The sequence below is a fragment of the Mustela erminea genome, chromosome 2, assembly GCF_009829155.1.
Source record: "Mustela erminea isolate mMusErm1 chromosome 2, mMusErm1.Pri, whole genome shotgun sequence".
NCBI classification, from domain to species: domain Eukaryota; kingdom Metazoa; phylum Chordata; class Mammalia; order Carnivora; family Mustelidae; genus Mustela; species Mustela erminea.
The window spans coordinates 57,487,784-57,498,738 of record NC_045615.1 but is presented as its reverse complement, the minus strand read 5'-3'; the positions used below and the strand labels follow the sequence as shown (position 1 = coordinate 57,498,738).

The following is a 10,955-nucleotide window of genomic DNA, read 5'->3' as shown; positions in this document are numbered from 1 at the left end:
TGGTACTGTTAATGTATTTTCTCTTTAATATTTTTCTCTAGTTTATTTTGTTATAAGAATACCACTTATAAGACTTATATAAGAAATATGTTAATCAGCTATTTCTTAAGGTTTCCAGTTGAAAATAAGCTGTTAGTCGAGTTTTGGGGGAGTAAGAAGTAATATGTGGATTTTCAAATGCGTGGAGGGTCAGCAGCCCTAACCCCTGTGTTGTTCAAGAGTCAGCTATATATCCTTGGATTAGCGCATCTTAACTTGACTAGAAATTGCCAGATTGTTCCTCAGAATGGCTGAAAACTTTAGCAAGTGAGATGGACATGACATGATATTTTGTTGCTTTAGCTGGCTTTCCCCTCAGTTACTAAAGTACTATTATACATTTGTATTTTCTTTTTTGTGAAGTATTCATTCACATACTTTGCTCATTTTTCTATTGAATTAGTTATCTTTTTCCGAGTAATTTTTAGGAGTTACTATAGATGCCAACCCTTCATCCATCTTATATCTTTAAGATATCTTATATTTATTTTTAATAGAGGCAAATGTATCAGTCTTTTTGTGGTGCTCTTAGGTAACATTTATGTTTTTTTATCCTAAGCAATATAAAGAAGCAAAAATGATTCATAATCTTCCCATCCAGGTAATCCATTGACATAGAAAAAAATAAAACATAAAAGCAATGTATCCAAGAGTTAGAAAATTCAAATAGAGAAAACTATATAAGAAGAGCAACACTCCCCTCCCACAATACACGTAGTTGCCTGCTGTTAAGTTTATATTATCTTCCCAGAAGTTTCAGTACATATAAGAGCATTGATACATATCCTTTCAGACTACACAAAGCATATTGCAGACTGTCTTTGTATCAACACATTGGATATGCCATGCACATTAATCTCTTCTGGTTGGATTGAACCCATGTGCTTTTTTTATTGTTTTAATACTTTCGATCAATGCGGCTTAATTGCTCCTATAAAAAGGTTGTGTTTCTGGGCGCCTGGGTGGCTCAGTGGGTTAAGCCGCTGCCTTCGGCTCGGGTCATGATCTCAGGGTCCTGGGATCGAGTCCCACATCGGGCTCTCTGCTCGGCAGGGAGCCTGCTTCCCTCTCTCTCTCTCTCAGCCTTCCTCTCCATCTACTTGTGATTTCTCTCTGTCAAATAAATAAATAAAAAATCTTTAAAAAAAAGGTTGTGTTTCTGGAGCACCATCTAGTTGACTGAAAAGTAGAAAAGTGGCAGTTATGGTCAGGCCCTCTCCTTTTTGGATCTTTGGTGCATTTGTAGGCAGTTTAGCTAGAGGGCTAGAGTACACTAGGGGCCCAATAGTCCCAAACTATTGCCCTGAGAAAACCAAAAGAAGAAATTAAAACTAGCTTCTACCAAAGCTTCAGAAATAGGCTTTTAATCAGGTTTGATATAGCCTAGACTTCCAGGAACCAAGTATATTATTACCTTGAGCAATTGCACTAAGAAAATGGACATGTAGGGTAATAATGGAGAGCTAATAATTCTTTAAAAAGTTTTTTTCCCCATTGCTTTTCTAATACATGAGGTATACACAAATGAGATGGCATTTTTATGTTCCCCAGTGTGAGAAAGTAAAGCCATTTTTAAATATAAAATAATTAACTCCATTTCTTGTAGCTGGCCAATTAGTTTACTTTTATTTCTGTCACAGTTAAGTACATACTCCAGAGCCAGCTAATTCAGTTTAAGAAGTAGGGGCATTTCCTGGCTGAGAGCACAATTGTCTATTCAAGGAACTAGTAGAAACAATCAAGTTTATAAGATCCTTATTATAAAGATTCTTGGATCATGGGACTATAAAGCTTTTTCAAGATCCTTTTAATATAACCTTTTGGGTGGCATCCAGGAAGTTATTGGCTTTTGAAGAAGGTATAGATAAAACATGGCTAAAATCTATTCACTGTGTGCATGTCAGCAAATCTACCCTGATTGCCCAAAATTAGGAGTCTACCACTTTAGAAGTATTGTTGAGAATTTTTTTTTAAGTATCTTAAACTGCTTTCTTGGACAGATACATAATTTTAACACAAATGGCTAACCCATTATATATTCCATGAAAGCTAGTAAAATGTATTTTTAATTTAAGTACCTAAAATTTTACAGTATTAACAACTAATTTTACGGGTTCCTGGGTCGCTCAGTCAATTAAACATCCAACTCTTGGTTTCGGTTGTGATCTCATGGCTCCTGGGATTGGCCCCCGCATCAGGCTCTACATTCAGCAGGGAGTCTGCCTGAGATTCCCTTCCTCTGCCCTTCCCCCACCCCCACTCACACTCTTTCTCTCAAAAAAATAAAATAAAAATAACTAAGCATCTTTTTCACTGAAAATTTTTACCATACCTAGCTAATATTTTTCAAATCTTATTTGCATATCCATTTTCAGCATGCTGTGCTATTCTTTTTATTTAACCCTACTAATGTTCACTAGAGTAAGATGTCTAAAGACAGACATGTCTGACTTAGAATAAGTTCTTTATTACATGCAGAAAACTAACCTATAAAGTAGGAACATCTAGAATGATGAGGTTTTAGGGGATGGAGGCAGGAAAAAACTGCATTATATCCAGAACAAGTCACAGGGAACCAGTTAATGTGTGTACAAATTAAAACAAACAAACAATGCTCCAAAAAATAAACATAATGCTATTTCCATTTATCCCATTTGAATGCAAAAGTATACATAGCTGGTAATTCTGAAAACATTTGTTGATTTGGAAACAGAGGGAACATATTTTCCATGCACAGAATTCTTCAGAACATTTTCTGCTTGGCTACCAATCTGCCAGTTACACTGATGATCAAAGTCCTAAAGTAACTGACAGTCCCTTTGGGCCTAGAGTCACTTTGTGACCCGGGAAAAAGACCAACTCTGGATTCAGCCAAATTTATTTCAGTTAATACACAAGATCAGATTTAGAAAAAGTATACTACAAACACATTTGGAAAACATTTTATAAATTATATTTAAAGAGATATTTCGATAATAAATGCATGGAACTAAGGGAATTGTGTCTTTAAAGAAGTAATTACGAAGCGAACAGGGACAAACAAAGTCCTCCATTATACAAATTGCTTTGGTAGAACTTTTCTTTCTGAGACAAAGCAGGTGGGATGACTTTTAAGCAGACTGGTTTTTATCAAGGTGGACATCATACCAGAATTCCTTATGAGATAAATTTTGCACATGTTCTTTTCAAGAAAGGAGAAAGAACCACTGCCAGTTCAGAATGGACTCAAATGTCCTTGACTAACAAAACCAGGCTATATGAAGCAACATAAACAGTGAAAATGGGCTCTAAAATATCTACTGCTCTTTCTCTAAATTACACATCTTCATACTAAATGTTCTTATCCTCAGCTATTTTGTTTCCTCTGAATCACTCAGGGCTCAGATTTACTAATAAAGTTTTTTTCTACCCTGAGGGACACCTGGATGACTCAGTCAGTTAAGCATCTGCCTTCAGCTCAGGTCTTGGTCCCTGGGGTAAAGCCCCGCATCAGGCTCCTTCTGTCTTTCCCCCCACTAGCTCCCCTCTCTCTCTCTCTCAAAAATAAATAGAATCTTGATTTAAAAAAAAAAAAAATCTACCGTTTTCTGTTGACCCCTGACCCAGGTATTGAAATAATGTGAAATTTATAGTCATATTATCCATAGAATAAAACAGTTCCTAAGTTATGATTACTATTCCACAAATTGGAGGTCTCCACAGAGAAGCACGATGATTTGTCCTAGTCAGGCAACCAAGTAAAAAATTAGAGAAATCAGAGCCCTGGGGTCCTGACTGTTGGTCTTGTGCTCTTCTTGTGACACCAAAGTACAGATGTATCTACAGGTTTTGGAAAGTGTTAGCCTGTTTGTTCTTAGGGTAACAGTAAAAGAGCCAAGCACTCAGGAGATGTAAGCCATTACTCTCCGGAAAACTTTACAATGGTAAAAAGATTAAACACCCATTTTTTAAAAAGTTAATGAAATACTTCAAGCTATAACAAACATATTACTGGTAATTTTCCAGGAAGCCCTCCCTCAAGTGTTCTACTGACTTGACTTTTTGGCACATCTGAATAAGATATACCAGTGTTGATACATTTTTTATTTTTTATTTTTTTTTAAAGATTTTATTTATTTACCTGAGAGAGAGACAGTGAGAAAGAGCATGAACGAGGAGAAGGTCAGAGGGAGAAGCAGACTCCCCATGGAGCTGGGAGTCCGATGCGGGACTCGATCCCGGGACTCCAGGATCATGACCTGAGCCGAAGGCAGTCGTCCAACCAACTGAGCCACCCAGGCGTCCCTTGATACATTTTTTAATATAACCACAGAATCGCCATAGACTGACAGTTCTATTTTTGCTCATCCACAGTTCCCCAAAAGCAAATGGTAACAGGGAGCCAAGGCCACCTTATTCCTGCTTCCTTTTTCTCAAAATAACCAAATACACACCACCATTCTTCTTTGTCATACTTAACACCAAAAGGAAGAAGAGGAAGGGGGGAAGGATGCCACCAAAGGCTGCTTGCTGCTCAGAGTTCAAACATGGGAGAGCCAGCTAATTTCTCCCCAGAGCCTGTGCTAAGCTAACCTTTCCTTGCGCGTTTTTTTAAAATGAAACAACATATTAAAAACCTTTAGGATATTAGCATAATGTAGCCTACATTGTGAAACAATTTGTTCCTAAGGCATCAATGTCCAGATTTTCTTCTCTGCTGCAAAATGGGCCATATATCCACATTACAAAGTGGTATAATTTGCTCCTCTTATAGCTAGAGTTTGGTAGAAGTCAAACACCAAATGTAGACAGAATCGTATCACACTACCTCAAACAGTTCCAGTATTTCTAACTCCCAGACCACTAAAATATTCCCCCCCAACTCCTCCTACTATATGTTTTCCCCCCAACATTCACTGTATTCATTGTTTAAAATTAGCTCACCAAGGGAGGAAAACTGTAAGAGACTCTTAATCTCAGAAAACCAACAGGGTTGCTGCAGGGGAGGGGCATGGAAGGGATGGGGTGGCTGGGTCATGGACATTGGGGAGAATATGTGCTATAGTGAGTGCTATGAATTGTGTAAGACTGATGATTCACATACCTCTACCCCTGAAACAAATAACACATTATATGTTAATTAAAAACATTTTTTTAAAAAAGTAGCTCAGTTTAGGAAATTTTGAATATAGTAGGAAAAAAATTGCTTCATGTAATTTTTAAACCAATACTCTGTACTCTCACAGTGAGTCATGTTCCAAGTTAGTAAAAATCACAAAATAATACAAATTTTGTACTTAGGTTCATTGTTGGTAGTGGTTTTGATAGAGTAATTCTAAATTTTACATGTCTTATAGACTCAAGCAAATAAGTAAATATTAATGTTATTGAGAACCAAAGTTCCCACCATGGGATAAAGCAGATACTAATATGAAACAGGGAAAGGTGAGGAAGATTAGTGGTAGATTTAAAAGTATCAGAATGGGGATGCCTGGGTGGCTCAGTTGGTTAAGCAGCTGCCTTCGGCTTGGGTTATGATCCCAGCGTCCTGGGATCGAGTCCCACACCGGGCTCCTTGCTCAATGGGGAGCCTGCTTCTCCCTCTGCCTTTGCCTGCCATTCTGTCTGCCTGTGCTCGCTCTTTCTCCCTCTCTCTCTCTGATAAATAAATAAAATCTTAGAAAAAAAAAAGATTAAAAAAAAAAGTATCAGAATGAACTCATGATTTATTTATTTTTTTTAAATGCATTTCCTTGTTCAGTTCCCTGAAAGTGACTGGAAACAGTGACAACCAGTAGTACCCAGATCTTGAATTCCAAATAGCAGTTCCGATGAAAAGGAAGCAGGGTTCCTTGGAGAAACAGCCTGTCCCACTGAGGGAAAGGAAAACTGTATGATAAACATACACCTTGCTATGGAAAAAAGCAAGAAAGTATGCAACGACCAGTAGGCACAGGTCAAAATGACACATGAATAAGCTGAAAGTTGCTTCTGCTGGCCAAATTTGGCCCAATTACAGTAACTGATTTATAAGAATTGATGTTTACAGAATTTTTATGAATTGACGAGCTCATATGGATACTCAAAAACAGTGCATAGGAGGGTAAAAAAAAAAAATGCTTCCTTGTAAAAGAGTGACAGCTAATAATGTAGATGGAATGCTAGACTTAGAAAATCTCAACTTACAGTCCCCAGTATAATAAAATAATGTACCCCAGCAAGGATTATCAATGAATGTTAAAACCATGGAGTGAACAGGATACCAAAATGACCTCCAAATATCTCCTCCCAGATTATTTTCTTAAGAAAAGATATCCTTAAAATGGAAAGACGGACAAGGCAAATGACGGAACTTATATTGGCAATGTGACAATAACATTGTGTCTCCTGATGTGATACCATGAAAAAGACATGCTGCATATCATCAGCTGACTCTTCTGCCAAAATATTTATCCTGAACCTACTCATGAGAAACAGAGAAATACATAATTCTACAAGCTAACTGGCTTAAGTGTCAATTTCATAAAACACCCAAAAAGTTAGGCTTGTTCTATAATAAAGAAGACTACAGATATGGGACAACCAAATGCCATGGGTTTGGATCCTGGATTTTCACAGAAGAAGAAAAGCTTTAAAGAACACTAGCAAAAAATTGAGACTCATGTTTGAATGTGTACTCTAAGAGAATTCTGTATCAATGTTAAATTCTTTGGGTGCCATAATTGTCTTATGATCAGACAGGAAATGTGCTTACCTTGTAACAGACAGGCTGCAATAGTACTGAAAGAAGTACGGAGCAACTTCTTTCAAAAGAAGTGCCTCAAGAGAGAGATGCAGCCAAGTAACGGGCACTGGACACAGGGAAAGGATTTAGGATATTTCATTGTACTATACTTTTAACTTTTATGTAAATCTGAAAATTTTCAAAATAAAAGGCTGGAAGTAAAAAAAAAAAAATTTTTTTAAGAAGTAACAGCAGATACCAGGAGGGTGATTTGGGGGGCCTTAGCCAAGTGAAGCCCAAGCCCTTCTATTTTCACCTAACAGAAAGAAAAGCCAAATGTGGTTACAGGACAAAGGAATCAAGCTAAGATAGCAAACAATTCCTAACCCTCTTCCTATTAATTTTGACCTGTGGCAAATGGTATAGAAGTGTCAGTGTGTGGGTTCTAATGTACATTAATCCATTCTATCAGCAAAAAACATAAAATGAAGATAAAAGGCAAACATGTTTCCCTGCTTCTAAATTATAATCCCAAGGAAGATGGAGGAATAGCAGGAAAAAATATATATTTATTATTTTAAAAGTTAACACCAAAAAATGGAAACTTAAATTTACTGACTTATTTTGGTGAAAAGTTGGCAGAATGATATAACTTGATGTTTTCATCTAAATCTAAGAAATATGATATTAGATATTTACATTTAGACTAGAGTCCATATTGTTTTGAAATCTCCCAAACCGAAAAAAGCATCATCACCAATGTGTTGGTTTATCTTTTCCAAAACTATCCCAACAAGACCTTTTCCCCTTGAGCTTATTTTCTAAGGATAGACATTAAAGAAGCCCTCACTGTTAATTTCACAATCAGTACATAAGATGCTCCCCTAAATATTCAGCACTCGATCTTAAAATTAGCTCTCAAAAATATGGCTGCATCTCAAATGCTGCTGATAGACTCTGCTGAAACAGACACAGTAATGGAATCTTTTTTACTCAAATGGTCATGGAGTTTATTTGAGATTATGAAATCACCCACCCTATTCCCATCACTGCCCTCTGAAATCCCCAACAAATGCAGCAAAGTTAATGACTACACAGTGAGATAATCACTCAAACTTTTAATCTCCCTTTACACATTATATTAACATTCATATTGCAAGGCATTCCATTCACAAATATTACAGTTTGATAAAAAACTTCACACACATACCCCCAAAAGTCTATACCAGATTCAGTCACTTCACTAAATCATTAAAATAATAAAAGTAATGAAAACATTATCATAATTATTTTAAAGCAATAAAGGTCTGAGGCACTCTGGGAAAGATGTTCTTGTTTTAACATGTCAGTGGTATCAAATTATCTTAAAGAAAGTTACCAGATACCCAGTAATCAAGTACGCTCCAATGACAGTAACTTTGACCTGATATGTGTTCACTGGATACACTCCCATTGGACTGAACTACTGAAAGGAACACAGATATTGGGCAGCTGAGGTCATTTCTAAGGAGGTTCCCAACTACATAAAGGTAAAGTGTGTTTTCAAAACACCAAGGACAGCTGCACCTCTACCGCAAGGGAACAACAGTCCAGTCTCAAAAAAGAAGTTCCTTTCTTCATCAGTACCAAGTTTACTAAATGTCAGAAGCTAATAGTCCACCAGACTTAACTCTGCTAAAGAGATTTCAGAACTGTCTCTTCCCATCAACCTCCACAGTGCAACCTTCGCCCTTCTCTGAATATCTCCAAGGTGTGCCCTTGAAATAAAACAGAAGGGAAGAAAGGGAGCTTTCTCCCTCCCATTTCGACCAAACAGAGGTCTGAAATAGCAACATTTACAAAATTCTCATGCTCTGCAACAGTCGGTTAGCATCTGAAGCATGGCTATTTTTGCCATAAACTAGATTTTTAAAAAGCTGACAACCCTTTTCCAAAGTGAATTTTGCCACATCCGCTCACTGACAGAGTCCACATTGGAGAGAGAGTCTCACTGACTGAGTGCTTCCTTACACACAATTACAAGGGTAAATAATCAGCATGGGGAAGAGGGAGGCCAATTCCCAACTGGGAAATAAATCACTGCAAACTATCGGTCCACTTATGACAGCATATCACCCTGTCAGAGCAGAATCAACACAAACCCAGGTCATATAGTGTTCGGTAATTACATACATGGAATTTAAAACGTATACATATATATTTCCATACATATATAATAAAAAAAAATCTGGAACAACATATGTTGCTAAAGTTTCAAGGATTCTCATCTTCCACATTCACCTGGAGAACAGCTGGCTCTTGCTGGCCCAGTTGTGGCAGTGATAAAAGCAACTAGAAGCAGGTTTAAGTAAAAAGTGCTCAAAGGCCAAGTGAGAAAACGGGGGTGCAGAGATTTCTGGAGGGACAGGGGAGCACTGAAAAGAGTTGAGAATGTCTCCTTTATTCTTCTCAGCTTTTCCAGACCCGAGACAAGTTCTGGAGGACACTCATCCAAAGGTGGAGTCCTTCCTTATCTATAGTCAAAACAAAACAAGTAATAAAAATTTTCCTCTTCCATTCTGTACTCTCTATAAAATGCATAGTACAGCCAGAAGGTATTATCGAGATGCGCCATCTCAGGAGGAATTAAAACTGGGACATGAAGTGAGGCCGCGTGCTGTCGAGTCGCCGTGTCAGGATTTCACAGCCCGTGTCTGTGACCAGCAGGGTGTGCTCAAACTGAGCAGACCGCTTCCCGTCTCTTGTCACCGCGGTCCAGCCATCTGGCCAGGTTTCATCCTGCCATCCACCTTAAACATACAAACAAGAACAGTTTCTTAATTCTATCACTCAAGTTTTCTCAACAAACTCTTGAGGTAAGTGTATTTCCATGTACTCCCATATGCTGAGATATCAAGAAACAATTAGAAATTCACTATAGGACACCTACTTACAAAAGGTGGACAGCTACATGCAAAAGAATGAAACTGGACCGTGTTCTTAACACCACACACAAAAATAAACTCAAAATGAATAAAAGACTTGAATGTAAGACCTGAAACCACGGAACTTCTTCAAGAAAACATAGGCAGTAATCCCTTAGCCATCAGCCTCATCAACATATTTATGAATTGTATCCTCAGATGAGGGAAACAAAAGCAAAAATAAACTGTGGGGGGGGGGGGCCCAGGTGGCTCAGTGGGATAAGTGTCGACTCTGGGGTTTTGGCTCAGGTCATGATCTCAGGGTCATGAGACTGGGTCCTGGCTTGGGCTCTGCGCTCAGCACGGAGTCTGCTTGAGATTCCTTCTCCCTCTGCTCTTCTCCTTGCATCCCCCTCAAATAAACAAATAAATCTTAAAAAAAAAAAAAAAAACTATTGGGGCTACACCAAAATAAAAAGCTTTTGCACAGCAAACAACAACATCCACAAAACAGAAAAGCAACCTACTGAATGGGACAAGGATCCACAAATGATATATCCAGTAAGAGGTTAATATCCAAAATACATAAAGATTTTATACACCAGGGTTGCCTGGGTGGATCAGTCGTTCAGCGCCTCCTTTTGCCTCAAGTCATGATCCTAGGGTCCTGGGCTCAAGCCCCACACTGGGCTCCCTGCACAGCAGGAAGCCTGCTTCTCCCTCTTCCACTCCCCCTGCTTGTGTTCCCTCTCCTTCTCTCTGTGTCGAATAAATAAATAAAATCTTTAAAAAAAAAAAGAAAAGAAAAGAATTTATACACTAAAACAACAAAAACCCCACACAAATAATCCAATTAAAAAATGGGCAGAAGAAGGGCGCCTGGGTGACTCAGTCAGTTGAACATCTGCCTTCGGCTCAGGTCATGATTCTGGAGTCCCCAGATCAAGCCCCGCATCAGGCTCCCTGCTCAGTGGAGAATCTGTTTCTCCCTCTGAAGCTCTCCCACTCTCGCGTTCTCCCTCCCTCTCATCACTTGGCATCAGGGAAATGTAAATCAAAACCACAATGAGATAACACCTCACACATGTCAGAATGGCTAAAATCAAAAAGGTAAAAACATGTGCTGGTAAGGGAACAGAGAAAAGGGAATCTTATGGACTGTTGGTAGGAATGCAAACTAGTGTAGCCTCTGTGAAAACTTGTGTAGAATTTCCTCAAAAATTTAGAATGACATACGATCCAGTAATTTTACTACTAGGTATTTACCCAAAGAAATAAAAACAGTAATTCAAAAAGATACATACACCCTT

The 10,955-nt window shown here is 38.1% G+C and overlaps 1 protein-coding gene across 2 annotated transcripts in view; it reads right to left on the bottom strand.

The window, feature by feature from the left end:
* Window positions 1–7,733: 7,733 nt before the first annotated feature.
* Window positions 7,734–10,955, bottom strand: part of METAP1 (methionyl aminopeptidase 1) — a 66,739-nt gene continuing 63,517 nt past the window's right edge. For both annotated transcript variants that reach the window (XM_032332968.1, XM_032332969.1), the window contains exon 11: window positions 7,734–9,531. In XM_032332968.1, coding sequence (XP_032188859.1) covers window positions 9,368–9,531 — 164 coding nt within the window. In that variant the 3' untranslated portion in view covers window positions 7,734–9,367. The remainder of the gene's footprint in view (window positions 9,532–10,955) is intronic.